The 25187-nt window shown below is 49.3% G+C and overlaps 10 protein-coding genes across 10 annotated transcripts; 3 read left to right on the top strand and 7 right to left on the bottom strand.

Moving 5' to 3' along the window:
* Positions 1–318: 318 nt before the first annotated feature.
* On the top strand, positions 319–3802 carry N7509_011140 (uncharacterized protein; the record flags this gene model as incomplete). The annotated part of the gene is made up of 5 exons (XM_056635777.1): positions 319–925; positions 1021–1092; positions 1168–1342; positions 1446–1997; positions 2071–3802. 5 exons carry the CDS (start codon positions 319–321, stop codon positions 3800–3802), a joined length of 3138 nt encoding a protein of 1045 aa, XP_056486397.1.
* Positions 3803–5698: 1896 nt separating this feature from the next.
* erg1 (squalene monooxygenase erg1) lies at positions 5699–7183 on the bottom strand (the record flags this gene model as incomplete). The annotated part of the gene is made up of 3 exons (XM_056635776.1): positions 5699–5967; positions 6021–6818; positions 6892–7183. 3 exons carry the CDS (start codon positions 7181–7183, stop codon positions 5699–5701), a joined length of 1359 nt encoding a protein of 452 aa, XP_056486396.1.
* Positions 7184–7692: 509 nt separating this feature from the next.
* Positions 7693–9480, bottom strand: N7509_011138 (uncharacterized protein; the record flags this gene model as incomplete). The annotated part of the gene is made up of 1 exon (XM_056635775.1): positions 7693–9480. One exon carries the CDS (start codon positions 9478–9480, stop codon positions 7693–7695), a length of 1788 nt encoding a protein of 595 aa, XP_056486395.1.
* A 682-nt stretch (positions 9481–10162) lies between these two features.
* Positions 10163–10945, bottom strand: N7509_011137 (ribonuclease H family protein; the record flags this gene model as incomplete). Its single annotated transcript, XM_056635774.1, has 2 exons — positions 10163–10769; positions 10827–10945. The coding sequence occupies 2 exons, from the start codon at positions 10943–10945 to the stop codon at positions 10163–10165; spliced, it is 726 nt and encodes a 241-aa protein (XP_056486394.1).
* A 621-nt stretch (positions 10946–11566) lies between these two features.
* N7509_011136 (pentatricopeptide repeat protein) lies at positions 11567–14359 on the bottom strand (the record flags this gene model as incomplete). The annotated part of the gene is made up of 1 exon (XM_056635773.1): positions 11567–14359. The coding sequence occupies one exon, from the start codon at positions 14357–14359 to the stop codon at positions 11567–11569; it is 2793 nt and encodes a 930-aa protein (XP_056486393.1).
* Positions 14360–14716: 357 nt separating this feature from the next.
* Positions 14717–16581, bottom strand: N7509_011135 (putative tetracycline-efflux transporter; the record flags this gene model as incomplete). The annotated part of the gene is made up of 3 exons (XM_056635772.1): positions 14717–14805; positions 14859–16311; positions 16372–16581. The coding sequence occupies 3 exons, from the start codon at positions 16579–16581 to the stop codon at positions 14717–14719; spliced, it is 1752 nt and encodes a 583-aa protein (XP_056486392.1).
* Positions 16582–17058: 477 nt separating this feature from the next.
* On the bottom strand, positions 17059–18494 carry N7509_011134 (ferrochelatase HEM15; the record flags this gene model as incomplete). Its single annotated transcript, XM_056635771.1, has 3 exons — positions 17059–17516; positions 17576–18158; positions 18252–18494. The coding sequence occupies 3 exons, from the start codon at positions 18492–18494 to the stop codon at positions 17059–17061; spliced, it is 1284 nt and encodes a 427-aa protein (XP_056486391.1).
* A 439-nt stretch (positions 18495–18933) lies between these two features.
* akuA (uncharacterized protein) lies at positions 18934–21224 on the top strand (the record flags this gene model as incomplete). Its single annotated transcript, XM_056635770.1, has 6 exons — positions 18934–18996; positions 19086–19697; positions 19764–20610; positions 20672–20775; positions 20832–21050; positions 21114–21224. The coding sequence occupies 6 exons, from the start codon at positions 18934–18936 to the stop codon at positions 21222–21224; spliced, it is 1956 nt and encodes a 651-aa protein (XP_056486390.1).
* Positions 21225–21636: 412 nt separating this feature from the next.
* On the bottom strand, positions 21637–21998 carry N7509_011132 (uncharacterized protein; the record flags this gene model as incomplete). The annotated part of the gene is made up of 2 exons (XM_056635769.1): positions 21637–21817; positions 21988–21998. The coding sequence occupies 2 exons, from the start codon at positions 21996–21998 to the stop codon at positions 21637–21639; spliced, it is 192 nt and encodes a 63-aa protein (XP_056486389.1).
* Positions 21999–22055: 57 nt separating this feature from the next.
* N7509_011131 (fungal specific transcription factor domain-containing protein) lies at positions 22056–24026 on the top strand (the record flags this gene model as incomplete). Its single annotated transcript, XM_056635768.1, has 1 exon — positions 22056–24026. One exon carries the CDS (start codon positions 22056–22058, stop codon positions 24024–24026), a length of 1971 nt encoding a protein of 656 aa, XP_056486388.1.
* Positions 24027–25187: the final 1161 nt, after the last annotated feature.

Genomic DNA, 25187 nt, shown 5'->3' with positions numbered 1-25187 from the left:
TCACCTCCACCTCCACCTCCCGTTTCGCAACCAAATTCTACGATCTCCCCTCCTCCACTCTGGAAAAAAAAAATACCTCCCTTCCCAAAACCCTCACCTCCCCTTTTCCGACGAAAGAAACCGCGAGCCTTGCTACTTTGTTCGAATACCCTACTTTCTCGACCAGCAGGAGACAATCTCTTTTGCTGGGCTTTCGTTGGCCGCTTGTACCATTGAGTGGACCCGGAGGGGCTGTCTCGAGTGAGTGTGGTGGGTGTGGATTCACAACCGAGTCGCCGAGTCCGACACAAAGACTGGGACTTTGTTGGAAACTGCTATATGGTCCCCTTCATCGATGGGAATGCAAACGGTTCCCTGCACAGTGGTGACATCCCACCGATAGCGTCGGAGCAGCCTCCCACCATGGCCTGGATGCCGCAGTCCGACGCGACCGACCTTCCACATCGCCCTCCATTGACTTCGCAGCAATCGAATTCCCTTCCCTCCACCCCATACCAACATGCGCGCAATCTCTCCTTCCACTCTCGATCGCCCTCACCCGCTCGCGGGAGCACTTCTCCTCGATCGACCCATTCCGAATCAATACATTTGCCCCCTTCCGCTCGAAAACCGCTTGGAGGTTGTAAATATGAAACCGCCATGGCTTATTTCCGAAGACGAATACCCTATAGTCTTGGTGCGGATCCCTTACCGGAGGAGAAGGAAGGCTTGAAGGAAAAGCTGGGCCTGGAGGAAGAAAAGAAAATGACGGCGGACATCATGGACTTATATGATCGTTTGTTACCATCTGCGGAGAGCGATGATCGACGGCATCAGCTCGTTCGCAAATTGGAGAAGCTGTTCAATGATCAGTGGCCCGGTCATGAAATCAAGGCCAACGTCTTTGGCTCGTCGGGGAACAAACTCTGCTCCAGTGATTCGGATGGTACGTTTCTTCAGTCCAGGAAAGGACCACGAGCTAGAATTCGGAAGGGTTTCTACAGGCAAACTAAGGGAATTTGAAAGGCTGACTTGCAACAGTGGATATTTGTATTACGACAAACTTCAAGGATCTGGAGCATGTGTGTCTTCTGGCGAAGGTTTTGGCAGAACGTAAGAATTTCGCTTTTCTGAGATCTTGGAGATCTTCATCTTTCATTTTTGGCCGCCGACTGACTCTTTGACCAGACGGGATGGAACGAGTTGTCTGCGTTTCACATGCAAAGGTTCCTATCGTGAAGATCTGGGATCCCGAGTTGAAACTGGCTTGCGACATGAACGTGAATAATACTCTAGCGTTGGAAAACACTCGGATGATTCGCACCTATGTCGATGTCGATGAACGGGTACGACCGTTGGCAATGTGTGTAAAGCACTGGACGAAACGACGCATCCTGAACGACGCGGCTCTTGGAGGGACACTGAGCTCGTATACCTGGATTTGCCTCATCGTCAACTTCTTGCAGACGAGAAATCCCCCCCATTCTTCCTAGCCTCCAGGCTCGGCCGCACGAGAAAAAGGCAACCCCCGAGGGTTTGGTATATTCGTTTGACGATAATCTCAAGTCATTATTGGATTTTGGTCAGAAGAACAAGCAATCTGTCGGTGAACTTTTCTTTGAGTTCTTTCGATACTACGGCCACGAACTCAACTACGAGGAGACCGTCATCTCTGTGCGCGAGGGCAAATTGGTATCTAAAGAAGGCAAGGGCTGGCACCTGATGGTGAATAATCGACTTTGTGTAGAGGAACCATTCAACACATCGAGAAATCTGGGAAATACTGCCGACGACACTTCGTTCCGAGGATTGCATATGGAATTGCGACGAGCATTCAAGTGTGCTTCTGTAGGAGACCTGGCTGATTGCTGTGCGCAATTCGAGTACCCACTCGAGGAGGAACGGACTTGGGAGCGACCACCCCCACAACCACGTCCTATCATCACACCTTCATTACCCAATCGCGGAGGCCGGGGTGGTGGTCGTGGTGGGCGGTATAACAATCAAACCCCCCCGAGGTGGGTTTGCAGGTGGTCGTCGGGCTTCTAACACTGGAGGAAAGTCCAACAACAATACATTCCGACAACCGAGTGCCACGAACGCATCCGAATTGTCCCTGCAAGCGCAGCAGCAGGCACAGTATATGCTTCATGATCAGCTCTACCAGCAGATTCAACTTCTCCAAGCTCAAGAACAAGAGTTGAGGATGCAGTTGCAAAACCAAGCCCTCATCACCGGTCGTCCTCCGCCATACTTTCTTCGCCAGCCTTTCCTCCAATTCCCAATGCCCCAACAACAGGAGTACTCGAACGAGGAGAACTCTCGCTCAAGGTCAGGCACTGTAAACCAGCCGCCACTCACCCCGTCCCAGCGGCAAACACCCCTTCTGAACCCTACCTATGCCTCTGTCAGCGCCTCTGGCACGCAAGCTAGCGCGACAAACCCTCCTTCTCCATCTGCCACCAACACACTTCCCGACCTCCGTCGAAATTCTCGGCAGTCATCCGTTGTAAATGGTTCACCCAAAGCATCGCTAAGGGCCCAGTCACAGCCCGCACGACCCCAAAATTCACCCTCGTTTCCGACTTTCACGCCCCTGTATACTATTCCACAGCCTCTTGACACGTCTTACGCCTCTAAGCAACACCCAATTCCCGAATCCTTGGAAGGTGGAGATGGTAGCGGAGACGAGGTCAATATGCCGTCAAACAGCCTCCCCAGCAATGGCTCTCGCTCCGATTCCGTCGACGAGAACCGCTCACAGGACCTGCTAGGTTATTACATTACCCCTCAGCAGCTGCAATTATACCAGCAGAACAATATGTTACCCACATTGGCTTCTCACGTGGGAATGCTGCAGAATGGTTATTCGTCTTTCCTCCCTGTGCAACAAGAATACCGATCCTCCGGGGGAGTCTTTTCGTCCGAAGGCTCGAGTTCACGGTCCGATCAGACCCCGACGCCTGCCCCAAAGGCTTCAACGTCACAACCGCCGCAGCGCTCAGCATCCACGCGCCCCGCTGACCGTGGAGGACCACTCATCGTGGATGGCTCGGTTCGACCCAATGAACCTCGTCCGGCGTATGGATCCGACTTCATTGATTCGTACACTGTGGGTACCGCTTATACTTCGACTTCCGAGGACCACAACATCAACACCCCTGCCAGCTATTCCGATTCCTTATCTCAGGATTTCCAAGAGCCCGTCCCCTTTGAAATGGAACAAACGCCTGTGTTCACGCAGTCACCATTCGAAGCACAAAAACAGAGCAATGGAATTACGGAAACTCAGCAGGAAAAGGCAAATGGCCAACCTGAGCTGCTCGCCAGTCGACTGCAGAATTACCATTTATCAAACGCTGAGAAGCTCGCTCAGTCCCATTCGGCGAACAAGACGAATAAAAACGGCTCTTCGCACCATGGCACTGGCAAGGACACAAGCCCGACGAAGAGTCACAATTCTGGGGGTGATAAATTTACCTCTTCTGCAGGTGTCAACGAAGGTCGACAAACGCACCCAACCTCGAAGCGCCGGACGAATGGGGTGGATGCCTCGGAGAAGACAAATGGGATGAGCCACAGCCACAAATCCAAATCCAAGGGCCGACAGGATACTTCCACCACAAGCGGAGACGCAAAGGAGAACCCATCCAAAAAGTCCGGCGTGGCGACAAACGGGGCTACCGACCATGGCCATGGTGGCTGGCAAACCACCAAGAAAAAGCACCGTCGCAACGCGAAGTCATCTGCTGAACCACGCAATGGAATTAACGGTGGCCCCGAACCTCTTCCCGCAGATGAGTCGATGCGCAAAGGCGGGTGAAGTTGTGCGATTTCCAGCATGGCATCATCCGAATCTTTTCACTGCAAAAGAAAAAGGCGCCCTCGCCGCGCCCCAAAAAACAAAACACATTTAGCATAGGGGACCACATCAATCTTTCCCAACGACAATCATCCAGCCCTGCTTTCATGGAGTATCATCGTTAGCTTTTTTCCCGCCAGGCATCTTGCTTTATTGTCTTGATATTTCCATTTTCATATCGGTGTCTGGAGAGAGACAAGGCATATGCGTTAACGCCCATCACATTCAACAGAGTCCCACGAAAGCGAAATCAAGAGACGAGAAGAATAAAAAGAAGAAAACGACGACAGCAAACAATAACAATAACAATAACAAATAACAAACTAAGAATGAAGAATGAAGACTTGGGGACCGGTTTCATCATGTTCATCATCATCTTTCAGGAATTCCACGCAACAACGCACGGCGAACGAAATCTTTTTCCGCACCTGCTTCTTTTTTGTGCATTCCTTCTTCCTCGCAAGCTGTTTGGAGTTTTCTTGTGTTAAATGGGCTAGATCCCTTCCCACTGGGTGTTCCTTTTTTTTCTCTCTTCCTCTTTTGCTTTGTCCCCTTTTTTTTCTCCCTCTGTTCTTTCTTCCAAGTGTCTTGATTCTTATGGTGCCATCTTTTCCTTTTCGGTTCTGTATAAAAAGAGAATTAACAATCCTGCTGTCAATGAGAAACTAAAAAAATCGAAAAAAGGCTTATTGCAATTCTTGTGTTCTGAGATCTGTTGTAGATGGGATGTAGTGGGTTTGTTCTTGGTCATGCTGTTGCTGCTGAACTGGAGATCTGTCAATATCACCTGGGCACCGTTTGATTGGATTTTGCTGAATAGACTTGGGACCGTGTTTGTACATAGTATTTCATTGTAGTGGACGAAATTCACCATGCTTCAGTTCATATTCACCTTCATCCACAAGCAAGCTTCTATCTCACTTCCACGACGAATAAGACTAGACCGCAAGTTGGACTGGAATATGGCATAATGCCGAGGTAAGCCATCCATAGATGACAACCACTCAATAAAGGCTCACTGCTGTTTAAAGGTATTACTCTCTAGCTTTGGGAGTAAAAGAAGCGAAAAAAGCGTCCCCTCTCTGGAAATTCCATCGGGGGAGAATGAGAGAAGAGGGGGGAAAGTCGAGGACAAGGGCAAGGGCAACGTACCCAAGTCTTCTACTAGTACTTATGTAGGCGCCATCAAAATACGAACCCTTGCTGGAATGACATTGCGCCATCCATATCACGCCTGCCGTCATGGGCTGGTGCAGGTAGGACAAGAATGTCAAGTACTCGTTTGTACCGACCAGCAAGGCCAAACCAAATTGTCGGGGGGTTGTCACGCAATTATTTCAATTCTTTGGAGTTATTTCTGTCTAGGAAGAAGTACCCTCGTTCATCGAAGCAGGCAGCCTAGCTTTTGCGAACTATGAGTAGTACCATGCATGCATGGTGCTAATGAACTACTAGTACAAATGTACGGCTAAATCTTGGCATCTGGGAGGTATGTACGCATTGTTTTCTATGCTTGTTCCATTCATTTGGCATATTTTTGACATTGATTGTATCGTCCACCCAGGTAAGTTGTATATTTATAGGTGGCATATCAAATAATGAACAGTCTTCAAGGAGACCGGGAAAGGAATAAGTAAAAAGCCGAACTCAAAAATCGAGAATTGTTGGTACAGTCAATCGCTTTTGTTTCAAGTTCTCTTGAAAAAGCCACGAAGGAATAAATTAAATCACATAAAGAGCCGAAGTATGCCCGATCAAAGGTCGAAGTGGGACATTATGATAATGGGGCCCCGTCGCTGAAACACATTATGTTCATCAAAAGGTATATAATATAGAAGTCGTCGTCGGATGGTCTGATCAGGACCGGAGCTCGGCGAAGATGTATGGGAAAATCACAACGCAGGCGGTCCAGAAGACCATGATGGATCGGAAGGGGAATAGGATGAGTTGGGTCAGAGGTGTGTCGCGGAAGAGAACCCAGATGGAGAGGAAGGCGACAGTGAAGAAGTGGGAGAAGAGGACTAGAGGTTGTTTGATGAGGCCGGCGAGTAGACCGACGGGTCCATCGACGGCACCGATCTGGAAGTAGCGGAAGCAGCCTCGCTGAAGGGCGCGGAGGTTTACATCTGCAGAGTGTTAGAGGGGGCTCATCTAAAAATTGAAAGAGGGGGAATCATACCGTCAGCGGCGAACAGGGAATAGAGGGCCTGCGCGAGGATGTTGATGACAGAGGACGAGTTCTTTCTAGCCCAGTGGAAACGGGCGAGTTGCTTCAAGACCAAGGTGGTGTTGCCCAGGTCCGGCACAACCTCGGGGCTAAGCAGCTCACGAATGACGCAGACATCGTTCAGTGCGACTGTCATTCCGCCACCAGTCAGAGGGTGTCGCATATTCAGCGCATCGCCCAAGATCATCATACCAGGCGTCTTATTGGTTGAAGGCGGGAGGAAGGAGTTCGGCATCGACCGCAAGTTGCCTTTTTCGAGGGCAGCCGCGAAAGCGGGCTGAGTTGCTTCGGGAAGAGAAGGGAGAACAGTGTTTTTCATATAGCCTTTAACTCCGCCGTTCTTTACAGAAGCGGCGGGCAAATTATCAGGGATATCGATCAGGATGCGAGTCTCGTGGGTGCCAATCTGGTACATGAGGACGGGTGGACAGTCGCTGAGAAGGACGTGGCCGTAGTAGGGAGAAGGGAGTTGCGCATCGATCATTTCGAGGCCCCAGAACTTTGAACGGCGCTTGGGGGTGTATGGGTGGTGCGTTTTGCGGAATTTGGAGGCGTAGCCATCGGCGACGACGGTGAGCTGGGCGAAGTAGCAGTCCTTGAGATCATTGGTGATGCACTCTACACCAAGAACCTGTGAAGGGTTTGTAGAAGAGGTCACGAGAGCAGTTGCTGTGGTCTCAACGACCGTGACGTTGGGGCAGTCGAGCGCCGCCTCCCTTAATTTCATCACGAAGCGGCCATGGTGAAACGCTTTTCCCAGGGGGGGCGGGCGATGAGGGGGTGGCCTTTGGGTATTCGAGCTGAACAGGATCTCCATGATAACTAACATAATAACCCTTAACTTGAATCGCGTCGATCTCATCGAGGCAATCGAGCAGGCCGAGTTGTTCCAAAGCTTGCACGCCACCGGGTTGTAGCAGTTCGCCAACAATGCGATCGGGCTCCTTCATGGAACTCTCCAAAAGTAGAACACTTCTTCCTTGTCTTCCGAGGGCGACGGCCAGAGCGCAACCCAAAATACCAGCACCGACGATCACAATGTCGGCCTCATGGTATTCGATGCGGCGTTGTGTCGCCTGCTGAGATTTCGAGGCATGGCCGTTTGAGGTAGTCATGGTGGGGGGATTCGTGTGGAAGGGACGAGGAGAGACGAGATCGATAGGGCGGCCGGGAGCCGCAGGGGCATTCTCTCGAATTTAAGCGGAGGAGAGTATGGGCTGATGCGCAAAAAAAGTCGCGGAGGTGTAAATCGTTGGGGGGAAAGGGGCCCGTGGCGTGACATGTGAAGGCTTGGTCTTGGCATCAACTTTATTTGCTGGTCCGGCAGCCTCCACTTGCGATATTCCACAAATACCTGGTTTAATGATAATAAAATGTAATTCGAGTATAATTTTATTTTGGGCAATTGAACTACTTTATTTCTTTGACCTAAAAGTTCTCTGGTTGTCTGAAAGAACCGAGAGCGGGACTAGAATACTATAATATCAAGATCTGTCAATGGCTGTTTGTCCCTTATAGAGCAAATGGATCCAAATAAGCAATTGATTTCCAAGGTTTCTATGCTCCATTCAGTGGCTGGTGATATGTAACTCCATCCACAAGAGTAGTCAATGTTCCATTGGCTTCAAAAATATTTTCGAGGGCATTTATTGTGAGATGGAAGCCCCAGGCCAGTCTTCTTCGAAGCGTTTGTAGCACCAGTTTGTAAGATGTCAGAGTACCAATCGAGATGGTTTAACCAAGGATCAGAAGCTGACAACGTCAAAGTCACAGCTTCATGGCCGTGGAGATAGTGCTCCCCATCATCAGAAAAGTCGGTATACTCGACCGAGACCATTTTGATAATGTTAAGCAAGGGGTCCTTTGCTATTCTCGTTTTTGCAAATCCACTATGCTTTCCACGAAGGGTGTAATTCCCCGGAGGTAAAGAGTAAGTGCTAGGGAGGCTAGCTCCTGGTGGGAATTGGGTAGCCCATGGAATCGTGTCTGGAGCGTCGAAAACGGGGACTGGGGAAATGGGCTTGCGAGTCGCTAGACGAGCCAACATAACTCGATAAGTGCGACCTCCTTGAGCAGTAGAAATTGGGCACGGCAATGGGTTGCTTTCCCCACATGCAGGTGGAATAACCAAGCTCTGCCAGTATACAATATGGGTGCCATCTGGAGAAAATGCTGGATCGGCCTTGCCATTCCAGTTGGGATCGTTGACGCTCCCGTTTGTTCCATTGCCCGCATAGTTGACATGTTGACCAAAATAGTCACCGCGATCACCGTATCGGTCGATGAGGATGGGCTGAAAGAATCGACGTGCCCCATTGTTCCGGGTAGACGAAGCAGCTGTGACCGTGACAAGATCCACAAGAGGAGGAATATGTCGCATCCCCGCCATCCACATCTGGCGGTTTGATCCTCGAGTATCCATTGTCACAAACCATTGATTGTCGCGAGAGAAGGCAATTGGATCGGCGTATTCCGGGTGGCTGGTGAGACGGCGAACTACACCAGTAATGATATGAACAGCAAATACATCAATGTTGTTTGCTTCATGTGTTGGCCCGATGTAAAGTATCTCATCTCCAGCGCCGCTAAATCCCCGTAACTCGCCTACACCTATAGCCTGGTCGTCTATCTTTAGCTCCGATCCTTGAGCCATGATGGGCGCTGTGCCATTGGGTTTAGCGAGAAGATTGACGCCAACCAAATCGTATCGCGGAACCCGAAGTGTGCCGTTTGTTGGGCTTTCGTTAAACTGTAGTCGGCCATAGTATGAATTCTCGCCCCCACTCGTAAACGCACTCCATCCAATATGTTTGTCGTCGGGGTGCATGCGCATCTCTCGTGGACTCCCAGAACTGTTGGCACCAGCTGGCCAATATATGGGGTATATGTGCACTTTATCCGGTGTGCAACGCTCACTGACGAGTGTAATACCACCACAATACAAGATATTGTGTCCCCAAAGGGCTTGTTGGCCATTTCTGGCAATGTGTGGATAATCTCTTGCGTCGTCGAGGGAGCGCGAATTTTGCGACGGCACGCCGCAGCTCAAGCATTTCCAAGGGTCGCCCGTACTAAACCTAGCCCCGTTCGTCTTGATCAAAATGAGCTGTTGCCCAGTAAATATGCTAGCGGCGTGTGGTGCGAGGGGAGCGCCGATGAATTCCACGGTGGCAACAACATGGTTCCCATCAGGTGCGAAATCGCCTGCTTGAAAAAAGTCCGATGTTCTTCCAATGCATCCGGTATGTCGAGGATTTATTGAAGTATTGCATGCGCCTGTATCATTTGTTGGTGCCACAGGAGGCAAAGGTAGTTCGAATATGTCAATTGATTCTGATTTGGGTGGTGCCGGTACCCCCGTTGCCAAGCTGAGGGTTGCTGTGCTTACAACGGCTTGAAAGAGCCAATGCATTATGTTTTGATGGTTGAGAATTCTGATTGCAAAAATTCAACGTGAGAAACACGGCTCACTTTATGCATGATTTCTGCCTAGCCTTGGGTGTGAAATAAATTGATCAACCACTGGAAAATCGGAGAGAGCGAACAAACAGGGTATGGTTTACGGTTTACGATGGTTTAAGGCAAAGTATACGAGTACGAGTACGTGGATGTGAGATCTGCACATTATGGTGGGTCATAGAAACCCCAAGAGGCGGGGAAATAAATTTGATTGCTAGCCTACAATTAATTATTTTAGACAGTAAACAAAATGTATGAAATGTCCTTGCCCCCTGGGGGTGACCGGCGAAATGGTTTGCAATTTATCGATCTAAAACTTGCCTTCTTTTGGTTCGGGAGCTTGTGACGATGTCACACACGTTAATATACTGTTTCAAGCTTGTCTTTTCGCGTTCCAATATTTGTTCAGAGATATTTAGAGTGTAATTTATTGAGAGATAAATGCTTCGCTATTGCTGTTGACGCAGTCATGGCGTTTATTTTTGTTTTGAATTTCAATATTTGGAGTCCTGGCTCTTATGTTCTGCTGGAACAGCAGTACGCGCAAGAATCGAAATATCATGATTGCATTGGAAGGGATGAATTGTCCTGGTCGGTACAAATCTATCGATGTAAGAATTTTCTTTTCTCCCTCTTCAACTTGAACCATCGATCTTTGATTTGGCCGTGGCAACCGCTAGTTTATCCGCGAGGGTATTGCCCGGCACGTCTTTATGCCCAGGAACCCAATGTAATTCAAGATTGACCCCTTGACTCTTTAGGGCTTCACTGCGCTCCACCACTGATTGGAAAAGGCGATATTGTTCTTTCTCTTTCTTGGCAGACGGTGACCTTTGGGATTTAAAATTCATGATTCCGCCTAGCGCACCTTGGGAATCCGAGAATATCAGTACCTCATGGGTCTTCCCGGTTCGTTCCTTGGTTTGTAATATTTCTTTCGTTGCTATTTCCAGGGCGCAATCAATAGCATATAGCTCGACCAAATTGCTGTTCGAAGTTTCCGCGGAGAAATGCAGTCCTTGCCCGCCCCAGTCCGATAGACTAGGTTTTCTCCACGCAATCCCGGCGGCTGCTCTGCCGTTACGACTGCGAAGAGAGCCGTCGGCGAAATAAACATGATATTGGGTCGTCTTTGTTTCCAGCAGCATATTTGTCATCAGAGAGGCGTAACTTTTGGCTTGTAATTTGTCTTCTTCTGAGATTGCCCAAGGTATAATGTTTCCCTGGAAATCACCCCGAGGCCTTTGACTCCAGTCAGCAGGATATTGTGAGAATTAGTTGAGACATGATATTTCTTACTTCATGCTTTCTGAAACTTTAGAAACCGTAGAAACAACCCTAGGCTGCCACAGTGGCTCTTTCTTCTCGAGAAGTTGATTCAGTAAGGCCATCATATTCTTCCTCCGGCCGTCTTGCATTTTTGGAGTGCCGTCCATCGCGGCTTCATCCCCAGCTTTGGCTTGGGGAAACCGCCACCCTCCGCGATACCGAAGTTCCACTTTACCGCACGGGTACTTTGTCACTCCGTAGTGAGGTACAAATCGGAAGGAGGTATTTTCGCTTGCTGAAGTCATCACCCGACATGGTGTGTAGATTCGTGTTGCAAGTTGCAAGTGGGAGAGAAGGGTTGTAGGTGATGAGATGAAGATCGCGTGTGTTTGGGATCTATTTCACTCGAAATTAGGCTACCAATCCAAATTAGGCTTTCTTCTTAATTTTAGGGTTTGACACAAGAGTCCTAGTGACTGTTGATTTGTCCGTCATGATGAACCGTTTAGGGCGATTGTGTACTACCGTGACCTGTTCCAACTTTGGAATTTTCAAGTTAGTTCGCGGCTCGGAGAGAACCATCTATGGATAATTCCTTGAATCCAGTAACCTGAAAGTACTCTATTTCGAAATGGGCGAGCCCGAATGAGAACGCCCGGAACAAATAAACATCTATACGAGAATCGGAATGACACAATGAATGGCTTTCAAGAAGATATATACATATTGTACACTGTACTAGTAGTATTGGAAATACATGGATGTGACAGTTACATCCGCAAATTCTTTGTCCCCAGAGCTTTCTTCCGGGGGTATTTAGGGTCCTCGGGAAGCCAGAACTCTTGGTTCACGAGACGATTCTCCTTCCACATCCGTATCACTTCATCCTCGGTGGGTATATTGGTATTCATCAGAAGATCCAGTTCCATCTCTTCGTCAAAATGGGAGACCATCTCTTCAATAGAACCCCGTGGCAGAACTTTTTGCTCTTCGGCTGAGCGAGAAACCACCTCCGTACGCCCGCGAACCTTGCTTTCGGGGTGAGGAGACTTGTTCACCCAGTTGGCTTCACCTTGCATGCTGCACAGGAGTGATTCTGCAAGACGATGCAAAACGCTGATGTTGTGAGCGGCCTTGGAGTCATCATTCCTTCCTTGACGAGTACAAAGTTGTTCCAGGGAAGGCATCAGCCGTCGCACTTCGACATAGAAATCCTGGATAGCGGGTTCTGTTCGGGAAAGGACCGCCACCATGCACCACCAAACGCCCCTCAGGTTCTCTGTCGAAGCAAAGGCACGAAGCAACATCTTGAATAGCACCTGGTCAAAACCATGTGACTTTCGCCATGTGGACTTGTATACCGCTGTGAGAATATCAACGGCCTTTGGCCCCTGTTTCGAAGAAATCAATTTTTTGCTGAGCGAGGCGAGTGCATGGTGCTTGACGGAGAGGTGAGGCGTGTCCCGGCAAAGGTTGTAGTACTCGAAAATTGCCATCTTGAGCAGGGCTGTATCGCTGACACCCTTGTCCAACTGCAGTACTTGCTGGAAGAAAATGGGAGGCACGATAGGGAACGCCGGGTTGGTTCCTACACTTCGTCCTTTGAGCCAGTTTGGGTATTCGCTCTTGATAATGATCTGAGCATCCGCTAAGCCCAGCCAGCCGTGGCCAAGAATCGTTGAGATGACAGCGAGATGGATGTGGGTAGGCCGAAGCACAAAGCCTGAAGCGCCCGCAGTTCGGAAAACACTCAGGGCTTCCTGGAATCTCCCCGCGTTGATGTGATCCTCCATTTGCTTGCGGAGAGGTATGTGGTTATCGATAAGCTTGGTATGCACCAGATCGTCTAAACTTCTCGAGAATGTCTCGTTTGCTGGTTTATGAATTGGGTACAGAACACCTCGGTCCAAAGAGTAAGATGCTGATCCAGTGCCTAGAAGGCGTCGAGTGGTGGCAACCTGACCGTACTGTTTCTTAGCAGCTTGGATCATTCGCCAGAATCCAACGGGGGAATCTTGCATTGAGACTCGACGCGCGATCAAAATACTCAAAAATTCATCTTGGTTAAGCCCTGTGTTCCATTGACGCTCCTCGGCCAAACGGCTTATCTGTCCGATGAGACTCGAGTCGCCTTTTTCGACAAAAGCCTCCAGAATGTGTCGATGAAGAATCTTATCCGGAACAAGCTCAAACTGATGGATGCAGCTAGTAAGGAAGTCAAAAATTTCGCGGCCAGAGTGAGTAGGGTAATATTCCAAGAAGATACGATCAAACGCATATGCAAAATCTCGCTTATTGCGAGTAAACTCAAGTCGATGCATTTCATGCATCCCAGCGAAGACACCTTCCCAGTCACAAGTCAACGCCTTGGCATATATGAGTAGACCAAGAGTCCGAGATCCAGGTTGCACATTGTATTTCTTTGGCATGTCTGCGACCAAGTCTTCGGCATCTTCGTGCTGGCCGCTTTCGATGAAGGCCTTGACGAGTGGGTTGAATAGCTTCTCATTTGGAGAGCGATCAAGATTGGCCAGCGCTGCCAATATATTTCGGAATTCCGCGATTATCAAATCGAGACTTCTCGTCTTCCGCCAAAGACCATCCAGAAATGCACCACACAAGCCGCCGTTCTTGTCGTTTTTAATGCGCGCGTAGAAGAGGTTCTTGGCAGGATTCACTCTCCTCGATTCAAGTAAAGATCGAAGCACAACCTCGAGCAGATAAGCGGGCACGCGTAGCTTCTTGTGGTGCCTTTCATAGATAGAACCAACAGAATCGATATGGCCTCCCTTCGCAAGTAGATGCATCATTGTTGCCCACATCTGGGTATCTATCACACTCACTTTCTCCATCCGCTCGAAAAGAGTCCGGGCGAGGAACGTGTTTCCTTTCATACAATTCGCGGTAAAAAGCTTGCGTGCGACTTCTCGTGTCTCGAAGGATATCGTCACATCTGCGGTTTCATAAAAATTTTGCAGAAAAAGATTGGCCGCTTCGATTTCCCGATCCTCCGAAATCAATTTAATTATGCGCTCTTCAACAGATATATGACCTTCCTCGCGAGCTTCCTCCGCTGGTTCAACATGTCGAGCAAGAGCTACCCGAGCCTCTGCCGACTGTTTCAGTTTGGCGCTCTGCGATTGGCTAAACGGACCGTATTGGTCCAGATCAGACAACCGAACCGCTCCGGGTTGCTGTTGAGAAGGGTCCTCGTGGGTATCTAGCAAGCCTTGCGTCTGGTCATCGCCCTTGGCCCGTCGCAATGGCGGTTTGTTCTTCATGGAATCCAGCCCCATAAACTCTCCTGCTTCGGCAGCGTCCATCATCATGGCGAGGCGCTTGGCTGAAGCTGTCGCATCATAGTTTGGGGCAGAGGTTCGGAGGGTTCGCTTGTTCTCGATGATCTGCTCGGCGATACGGACTCGGCGATGGACATCATAAGTGATGACTCCGACGGTGCAAAAGCCGCCCACGGTAGAGCCCGCAAGGGCCAATTGGCGAAGTACTCGTAGGGCATTTCGTGAGGGAACGGCAGGGGTCGAATTGGCGGTATTGGCGAACATTGTCGAGGCGATCCCGCTGGACGCGCGCTTGGCTCACCAGTCGTGCATCAGCGGACTCGCAGGCGAGAGTTCAGTATAATGCGATCTTATGCATATGATGTTTTTGTCGTCTGGCCTATAGAGGCTAAAACAATAGAGTTGGCGGCCGGGCAATTGAGGTCAGGAGAGGTGGATAAACTCGGGCTGGCAACATTTGCGGAATTGACGAAAACGCGGATGGTCCGTGCGCGGGTCGGCCCATCTACAAATCACCTGATCCGCTACAATCTTGGAGGATATTTGATGCTGGAAACTCTAGTTGAATTGTAACTTGGCAGATACTATTGTCTATTATTCAAGATATAGGCTGAAGCTCTTCTATCTTGCTAGTAGCCCATCCTGCTCGCTCTCCCCTTCTTCGTTGGCCTCGACCGTCACGTCTATCTCGGGCTCGTCTTCCAATGTGACTGGTATCCGGTTAGTGGACGTAATTCGATCAGTTTGGGGGATATCAACGTACCATGTGGTCTGATCAACAGACTCATGAGGAATGCCAGTCCGAAGACAGCGGCAAGCGAAACGAAGACTGTTTGAGGGTATGTTGCAACAGTCAGGCTGTAAATTAGGTTAAAGATAGTCGGAGCAACAACCCGAGCCAGTGCATGAAGCAGACCAGTGGCGCCGAGAAGCTGTCCGACGCGCTCATGAGGCACATGCTTGGTGAGAGATGATTGCAATGTCGGAGATCCCATGCCGCCCAGTGAGGCAACAGCACCGGAGAGAATCATCATTGCTGGATGCTTAGACATGGCATATCCCACGTAGCCCAGAACATCGAATACCACCGACACCCTGATGAGAACGATGTCAAGCATGTCGGACCCGCGGATGGACCCATTATCAGGGGATGGGGTTCGGAAGAAATATGCAACAGCTGGGAGAACCACAAACAGATTAATGACTCGAACAACGTTGATGATTGACACGAAGAGGCTGGATTCCACGTTGCCCCAGTTGAACATATATTCGGCATAGATGATGATGACCTGCATGGTACCCATGGCTACTCCGAAGACGGCCGTGTCCATCGCTGCCAGCAGAATGATATTCCGTCGGAGTGCTGGGCTAGCACCTCGGCGATTGGGGAATAAAACGCTTGGGCGACCAACGGCGGGGAATAATATCGATAGGGGCGTAATCAAGTTCACCGGGTTGAGCGATCTCAAGGAGAACCCATTGGAGGTTTCTGAGTTCGCTTCCTTGGCACGATGCTTCTCTCGAGCAGCCAGCTGGCGCTTTTTGGAGAGTGACTCGGGAACAATAAGAAGAATGGAAAGAACAAAGGTAATGTGGAACGAGAGCCCAATTAGGAAAACAATCACCGTGTTACCGGTCTGCTTGATCAAGAATGCAGCACCGGTAGGTCCAACTGCAATGCCCAAGAACAAGGCGCCGTGGAATAAACCGAAGGCTACGCTGCGCCTATCGGGGGGCGTACAGTCTGAAGCATATGAATGAATCAGAGCTTGGGCACCCGTAAAGGAACCTCCCAGGCCATCAAACACAGCGCCGATGAAGAGTAACTTGACCGACATGTATTCGGGCCATTTGGCTAGAATAAGGGTGATGGCTTCGTTTAGTACAGCGCCCGTCGCGCCCAGCGCGATCAGTTTGGTGCGACCATAGCGATCAGACAAGTGTCCAAGGCGAGGGCTTGCCAGTGCTGAGATGATTCCAGTGATGAGGTTCAGATACAACTGGAAACGAGCCACTAAGGACTGTACCTCTGGAATTCGGCACTGGGAGTTGTCTTCTCCAAACACGACGGGGAGATAGGTGAATCGGGAGTCCTTCAAGGATCTCTCTGAGAAGTAATCGCGACAAATCAAGGTCATGATCAAGTTGATTTTAGGGACTGCAAGACCTCCAAAGCCAAGCGTAAAAAGCAGGCCGAATGGCAACAGCCACCAGATCTACCATCGCGATCAGATAAAGGATCTCGGGTGCTCGTGGCAGCAGTCATCGTCACTCACATGTGCCCTTCTCCATCTAGGTCTCGCATCTATCTCGCTAGACTGGTCGTCGTCTCGCGGCCATTCTCCATCCTGACTATCATCATCACCGGCCAGTAGAGGCTCGGTGTGTACATGCAAGGGGGCGTTTTTGGTCACAGCGTGCGTGCGTCGAGCGTGTTGCCGTGCGTCAACGGCGGGCTCGCCCGCGAAAAGTTCTTCGTTCTCCATAACGGATGTGAGAAATATTCCGAAATCGCGATCGCCAACAGGCGCATAATCTGAATTAAAAGTAGGGAGCACGCAATGGTTTTGGTCAGGATGACCGGTCCATAGGAGGCAAGGATGTAGACCTCGGGAGGTGGGGAGAGGAGAGATGCGACTATCCAACCAGTCCTCGAGGTCTCCTCTTATCAAGCAAGTTTTGGTCCCACTGAGACTTGATTCCGTCATTTTAACGCCGAAATCTCCGAGCTCAACGGTTCAAGCTTTCACGTCTAGTTTCTTCGTAATCATAATCACTTGTTGAAAGGTGCGATCGTGTATTGCTTCAAGTTCCAAGGTCGATACTAGTTACAGTGGTCTGTATAATACTATGTAGCTCAATATGCGAAATGTAGCCAAACGCCCAAAACCCGTTCCCAATTTTAGAATTACATATTCGAACTTGAATCCGCCCGAAAATTATTGCGCAGTGATAGATCCCCTTTACATTACCAGGGATCCATGCTGCTCACCAGCAAAGAACTTTTTCTGCTCCAGGCAGCGCTCGCTGCGGCATCCTTGACAGCGCAGAGTCATCTGAGCCGAGCAGGGCTCTCCCTTCTGCAGATGCTCGTGGGCAAGATCCGCGAGACCCTGGATGAAAATAGGGTTACCGTTCAGACTCTCCGCCCGCTTGACACCCGGGCTGTTAGCCTCCTCCATGACTTCCAAGTCCAGCTCGTACAATGTCTCAATATGGTCGCTAGTGAAAGCAACTGGCACAAGGATAAGATCTGTTTGGCCGCGCTTCACATACTCCATCACAGTGTCCTGGGTCTGAGCACCTAGCCAAGCCTTGGGACCGACCTGGGATTGCCAGCACAGGCGGTACGGGTTGCTGAACTTCAGGCGTTGCATAACAGCGTGGACTGTAGCAGCTACTTCGGCAGGGTAGGGGTCGCCTTGAAAAAAGCCGTCAGCATCGGAATTTCCCTGACTCCAGAGAGATGGAACAACTTACCTCGGTTGACAACATCCATAGGCAGACTGTGAGCAGAGAATAACAATACAACCTGGTCCCGCTTCTCCTCGGGGTAGGTCTTCAACTGAGCCTCGATATTCTGGGCGAAGGCCTCAACAAGGCCGGGGTGCGTCGGCCAGCGGTCGATGACACTCCACTGAATTGCACCAGCCGGGTCAACCTCGCCATTCGCCCGCTTTCCCTCCAGACGGTTGCGCCACTTCCAAAGTTCATTCAGAGAGCTACCCGTTGTCGAACAAGAATATTGCGGATATTGTGTGAAAGCAACGGCACGACCCCCCTTGCCATTGCCGAACCCATCAGCGAGTAGTTGGTTGTACATGGTCTCAGTTAGAGGTGCGGCGTACCGGAATGCGACGTAAGGCTTATGCGGCGCGGTCTCCGGGGAAATCTTATCCAAGATTTTACACATTTCAGTGCATTGGTATTCAGACCACTTTCGAATAGGAGACCCTCCACCGATATCCGCGTACTGCTTCTGGATTTTTGGGGTTCGTCGACGAGCGATTATTGGAGCGATATATGATTGGAACCGCCCAAGAGGAATCAAATCACCATCGGCCTGTGACGAGGAAAGAAAGAGAAGGATTAGCCAATGCAATCATAAGAATTTGGCAAGCTATTGAGAAGCAGTAATCAATTCCAAATGACATACAAAAAGACGACTCAGGAAGTCTTCCACCTCGTCCGTGGTCGACGGGCCGCCCATGTTCATAAAGACCATTGCGGTCGGGCCCTTTGAACCTGTTGCATCTTGAGTAACAGGCGGTACCACGGTCGCAAGGTTAGATCGCTGAGTTTTGTTATAAGCGGCGCAGCTCCATGCCAGTGGCCGAGCACCGGGGGTGGCGCCGCTCAACAACCGCCGAGAGATCGCGAAGGGACTGCGAAAGGCCATCGCGGAGGAAGGCGTGCCGAGGATGGGATGGGATTAAATGGAATGGATTGATCTGGATATAGTCAAACAAGAATGATCGGGTATGTAAGACAATGGAATGGGCGTGAGAAGTCGACAGATGGGAGCGATCCAAAAGCGATTTGATTGCCAGGTTGGCCCAACATCTCAGCGCAGCTTTCCAGCTTCCGCGGTCCGGCGAGTCCATTTCCCGACGGCCAATCAGCGTACAGTTGGTGTCAGCAGATTCAAAGGCGGTGTGTCACATGACCTTCGCGTTTCCCCCGCGGTTGAAGCGCGTTGATTTGCCCGCGGCTGCCTTATCGCGCAGCTGCCTGGTCCTAGTATTCCTCTGTTTGGTGGCCTTGACCTGCCATGAAAGTTCAAGTTGCTCCTCAACTTGTCATTCTTCTTCAACCACTTCAGCATACACTGCGACACCATGGCAGACGACAATTACGTACGGGACGATGAGGATTTTGATGAGGAGGAAGTTGATGAGACCGTGAGTCTAACAATGAACGCATTTCGGCGATTCCGATTGCGCGGTATACATGCGAAAGCTTTCAATTGACTCTCTCATTTTGACAATAGAGCTATCGATCAGTCAAAGATGCCGTCCTATTTGCAATCGATATTAGCAGCTCAATGTTGACTCCCCGCCCGTCCAATGATGCTAAGAAACCCACCGAAGTATCGCCCGCCTCCGCTGCTCTCAGATGCGCATACCATTTGATGCAACAACGCATCATTTCGAACCCTCATGACATGATCGGCGTCTTGCTCTACGGTACCGAATCCTCCAAGTTCTACGACGAGGATGGAAAGAGCCGTGACGACTTATCCTACCCACATTGCTACCTATTTACTGATCTCGATATTCCATCCGCCGACGAGGTGAAGGCACTTCGAGCGCTTGCAGAGGATGAGGAGGAGGCCTGTAAGGTACTCAAGCCATCTGAAGAGCGAGTGTCCATGGCCAATGTGCTGTTCTGCGCAAACCAAATCTTCACCTCCAAGGCTCCAAACTTCCTCTCACGACGACTGTTCATCGTCACAGACGAAGATAACCCCCACGCTGAAAGCAAGTCCCTACGCTCAGCTTCGTTTGTTCGAGCGAAAGATCTCTATGACCTTGGCGTAGAAATAGATCTGTTTCCTATTTCACGACCGGATCACGACTTCAACACCTCTAGATTCTACGACGTAAGTATTGGCTTGGGGTTACTACACTAGTGACTATAGCGATATTAAGTACCAACTTTCTCATAGGATATCATCTACAAAACAGCACCTAGTGACGGCGAAGCGCCTGCCTATCTGAAGCCAGATACGAACACCGCGACGGCAAAAGGGGATGGCATTTCATTGCTTAATTCCCTCTTGTCAAGTATCAACTCACGATCTGTACCTCGACGGTCGCTCTTTACGAACGTGCCATTGGAGCTTGGCCCCGATTTCAGAATCTCTGTCAACGGTTATCTTCTGCTCAAGAAACAAGAGCCGGCACGCAGTTGCTATGTTTGGCTCGGCGGAGAGACCCCACAAATCGCTAAAGGTATCACGACTCAAAGCGCAGATGATACTGGACACGTCGTGGAGAAGTCGGAGATCCGTAAGGCATACAAGTTCGGAGGCGAACAAGTCACATTCACGACTGAAGAGCAACAAGCGCTCAGGAACTTTGGTGATCCCATCATCCGAATCATCGGTTTCAAGCCCCTCTCCGCTCTGCCTATCTGGGCCAATGTCAAGCACCCTACTTTTATTTATCCTTCGGAGGAAGACTACATCGGCTCGGCTCGCGTTTTCTCAGCACTCCAGCAAAAGCTTCTCAAAGATCAAAAGCTGGCTCTTGTCTGGTTTATCCCTCGCAAGAATGCTACCCCATGCTTGGCTGCTATGGTTGCTGGCGAGGAAAGAGTCGATGAAAATGGTGTCCAAAAAGTACCACCGGGCATGTGGGTGATACCTCTGCCGTTTGCCGATGACGTGCGACAGAATCCAGAATATGCCCGCCATGCTCCCCCGGATGACTTGGTGGACGCCATGTGCAACGTCATTGGACAACTAGAGCTTCCAAAGAAAGTCTACGATCCTCAAAAATATCCAAACCCTTGTATGACACCTCGTTTTCGGGAAACTTTGGCGGAAAGATACTAACAATAACAATTCTACAGCTCTTCAATGGCATTATCGTATTTTACAGGCTCTGGCTTTGGACGAAGATGTTCCCGAAACCCCAGATGATAAAACCACCCCGAAATTCCGACAAATTGACAAGGTGAGCTGCTCTTACTCAAAAGGATCGATTAAGAGATACTGATGTTGGTTTTGAAGCGCGCCGGCGACTATGTTATGACGTGGTCCGAACTGGTCGATGAGAATGCGAAAAGCATGTTTGGTGGAACTGCGGCGACGAAGTCAACCCTGGTCAAGCGAGGACCAAAGGATCATGATGCCGGGAATCCTCCAAGCAAGCGAGTGAAGGTCGAGGGTGGGACTACCAACCTCGACGACGATGTCAAAAGGAGCTTTGAAAGGGGTGCGGTCGCTAAGGTAGGTTATTGCTTTCTGATAAAAAAGGATCGCAGATTCAAGAAACTAACGATAATCAATTAGCTCACTATGCCCATTCTGAAAGAGTTCCTGACCGCTCATGGCCGTGCCACAGCTGGGAAAAAGGCCGATCTCGTTGACCGAGTGGAGCAATTTTATGAGGAGAAGATCTGAGCCACACTTAAGCAGTCGAGTCTAGCTTCCAGCAAATTATTCAATCAACGAATTATGACAGAAATTATTCCGTATTTTCTATCCCGTTCGCAGATGATAAGTCCAATCCTACAGATTTAGTCATTTCGTAGGATATCATCGTAGGTTGTACACTCCTAAATCCATTTCCTATACCAATAGGTAGCGTACTGATCACTCCAGGCTGAATTCACTCCATAGAGTCACTTAGATAGCTCATTTTCTTCTAACTCTGCCTAGGCCACTTTGTGCTGCTTTTGTGCTAGTCTGACTAACGAAGCGGCGCGGATGTGGGGGATGTGGGGGACCCCATATTCTTTCTTTCGCAATCACTTCATTCCAATGGAAAGTGCAAATTTCTTGGACGTGTAGCTTCTACAATCTATCCAGTTTTCTATGAACTCGAAGACTCCTCAACTTTGAACTTATGGGCCTCGCGCTTACAGACCTCTTGTTCCTTGCTCTTGAGGCTCCACGACAACATCCGAGACACCCCGCCGGCCACAGCACTCTCCAGATCAAACTTACCCCAGAATGAATCGAGTTCGTGCACGGGAGGATCGAAAATGTTACACCTGTAACAAGATATTTTCTAAAAAGGAACATCTCACAAGGCACATTAGAGGTCATACGAAAGAGAAGCCTTTCGCTTGCTCCGTATGTGGCAAATTATATTCTCGCAGGTAAGTAGGCTTGACTAAAACATCCATCTAGATCTGATTCTAATTGAAAGACAGTGACGTACTCCGACGACATGAGCGGAGCCACAGTGATCAAAATGACCAGTCCCTTGATGGCTCATCCCCGGGATTTATGAGCGCTCCTACGATTCTGACGCCTGATTCTGGGATAGACTCATCAAGGCGTCTATCTGGAATCCCGCCCGAGCCCCAACCCAGTATTGCTTCTTCAGCTGTCAACTCTGAAACTCCCATTTTGACTCAAACTGGCACGGTCGAACTTGCACATTGTATGCCATTTCCTACCAACGATGTTGCGGCCAGCGATACACGTACCGTATCGGAATTTGGAACTTGGTTCCTTGAAGAGGACTTCGATGTTGGGGCTTTAGATTTCTCACTTACATCTACAATTTCAGAATGGGCACAGATCCCGAACGTATTTCCTACGAATGAACTGGCAGTTAGGGAACAAGGCATATATACACCCTTGCAAAGTTCTGCTCCTGATGTGGACTCGGCGATTCCCAACGACGAAACAGTGCGACGGAAATGGTTCACCCGCATGTCTCCCCCAAGAGAGCATCATTCAAGTCGAGACTTTCCTGCATCAGGCCCAACGTTGACAAGCCATACAAATACAAATGAGTCGTATCGAGCCGGCCTTTCCCAAAAACTCCGTCCACGAATACAAGATGAGGCGTTGCCAACGTCAGAGCAGCTTAATCTCTTTGCTAAACTCTATTTTCATCGTTTCCATCCTCTACTGCCAGTTATTCATACTCCTTCGTTTAGGCCAACCGCTGAAAACGCACTATTGTTCTTGTCTATATGCTCCATTGGCAGCTTGTTCGTTGGGTCATCTCGTGCCTTGGCTCAGGGGGCTAGAATATTTGAACGGCTCAATAAGGCAATATTGGCTTCTTGGGAATCTTTCATATCGCGAAGTCACCCAGATGCATTCTCCATGGTCCAAGCCGCGATTTTAGGCCAGACCTATGCCATTTTAGCAGGAGAGCCTAAGTATCTTGTTTTAGCAGATGTGCTTCACGGAACGGTAGTTGCGTGGGCACGTGAAGCAAATAGACTGGGAGATCTTCGCCATTGCACTGGTGATTTTCTCGATGAGAACGATATGGATAGCAGCTGGCATCGATGGATTGAATGTGAGCAACGAGCTCAAGTGCAAGTAGCACTGCACATTCATGACGCTGAGCTCGCAACTTTGTTACACCATCAACCAATTCGCAATCACCGATTTCGTCAATTTCCTCAACTGGCATCAGATGCTTTATTTTCAGCTCCTACGGCTTCGGAATGGGCAACTCTCTATCGTCAATCACTACAGTCCCAACCTAGTGACCCCGTATACCCCCGGTCACAGCGCTCCCTGGACTCCTTTCCCATTACTGGCCGACATTCTCGCTTTACAGCATACGGTCTTCTCGAGAGTATCAATGCCCGCCTCGTCGATGCCAAACAATCCGACGAGTTTGATCATCTAGTTTGTCAAGAAATTTCAGACCTGCTGATCAAATGGTGGAAGACCTACTACACAGAGACTCAAGATCTCTTTTGCCTTCCAGTCCTCTGGCATTCGATCTTCATATCCCTTTATGCCGATCTAGATCTTCTAGAGCAATCAATCGGCCGAGATGGACATCATCCAGCCTTCGAAGCATCAACGCCAGTACGAGAATGGGCCAGCTCCCTGAATGCAAGTCGTTGTCTGATTCACGCGTCCCTGATTACGCACTATCTCGAGCGTATGAGTATCTCCTCCGAGCCAGCGATTCATGTTCCGCGAGCATTATTTTCCGCGGCGCTAACCTATCTGTGTGTTGCCAACCACGCACCAAAACACATTATTTGTGCCCAGGCATTCGCCTCGCCGGAGATTGAGCTCTTAGGTGAGAATGCTTCTCAGGCACATTGCTTTCCTGAATATACGCATACTTCAGAGGGATCTATCATTGCAGACTTCGATCATTTGTACAGGTTAATTGATTTGCTTCAGCGGGGTGGGCGTTGGGGGATCTCCCGGGCTTTTGCCGGTGTGATTTCTGCGGCATTAGAAGAGAAGGGGAGAACAAGTTTGGGATGATATGGTATTTTGAGCTTCTTTACGAGTAAAGATCATCTCACTCGGGCTATATATGTAGAAATCAGGAGTTTCATTACGTACAATACTATTAATGACTACTTTAAGCTGAAATTTGGCGAGTTTACCCTAAGGACCGACCAAGACTCTAATGCGGATTTGTCTAACCCACGCCTCATGGGCATCTCCATTTATAAGCCCCAGCGTAGATAAATATGTCGCAGTCGGTTCCTAAAACGGAAATCAACAAAAATCCACTTAAATTTTTATACTGATTCGTGGGGAAAATTCAAGGTAATCATTTGGATAAAAGATAGTAATACCTGGTAATAAAGAAGGATCCAGGGAAGGACAAAAGAAAAGCAAAAGAAAAGCCGGGCCCCCGAGTCGAACGGGGATTACTTACAGCACTCGAAGTCTGGAAGGGCACGTCCTCTTGTACTAACCCGGCGGATTTTGAAAGTATGGGTCCAATTTACCCTCATCACCGAGCAAATCGCCGAATTGGGAGTCGGAGGTCTTGAACATAATAATTTTTGCTGTGATATGGTCTTGAAGAATACTTCGTCATTTCTTTCGCCAAATCCAGTCTTATTTAACTGACTGGCCTTTTGAAACTTTACTGTGGACATAACTTCCAGGAAGCTACTAGTCACCCCGCAAGTTTATAGAAGAAGTTGCGGGGTGACACCCCCACCCCATGTGGGACTCGTCAATTCCAACCTTGGAAGAAAACTATTAACAGCGGTACTGTATTTTCTATTTGGCATTGCATTCATCTTAAATTATCATACTCGTAATATTTCACTCAAGAATTGATAGAGTTTACATCGGCATTAGTTTCGAAACCTACTAGTATCACTATGGTAGAAGCTTTGAGGCCTTGGAATTGTCCTAGTATTACCCTTCTCGTCGCGTCCTTCATAGTAACCCTGGCAAGATTCTACATTACAAATAATGCGGCGATATCCTCTAGAGACTTTCTAGTGAAGACATGTTTCGCTACCTGCATAAACTGATCACCTGATTAGCTCCCCGCAAACGAAGCATCCTCCCCCCCGCAGTGAGAGGCTTGTGGGGGGATGACCATCTCCGGTACAGAGTCGGTCTATCGGAACAGCAGAAGCGGAATTAGAAATCAGTAGATGAAACGGTATAAATAAG

Source organism: Penicillium cosmopolitanum (assembly GCF_028827165.1).
Source record: "Penicillium cosmopolitanum strain IBT 29677 chromosome Unknown utg000009l:1.0-9042332.0:1.0-9050551.0, whole genome shotgun sequence".
Taxonomy (NCBI): domain Eukaryota; kingdom Fungi; phylum Ascomycota; class Eurotiomycetes; order Eurotiales; family Aspergillaceae; genus Penicillium; species Penicillium cosmopolitanum.
Note: the sequence above shows the minus strand (reverse complement) of the source record. Positions and strands in the feature narration are given on the sequence as shown.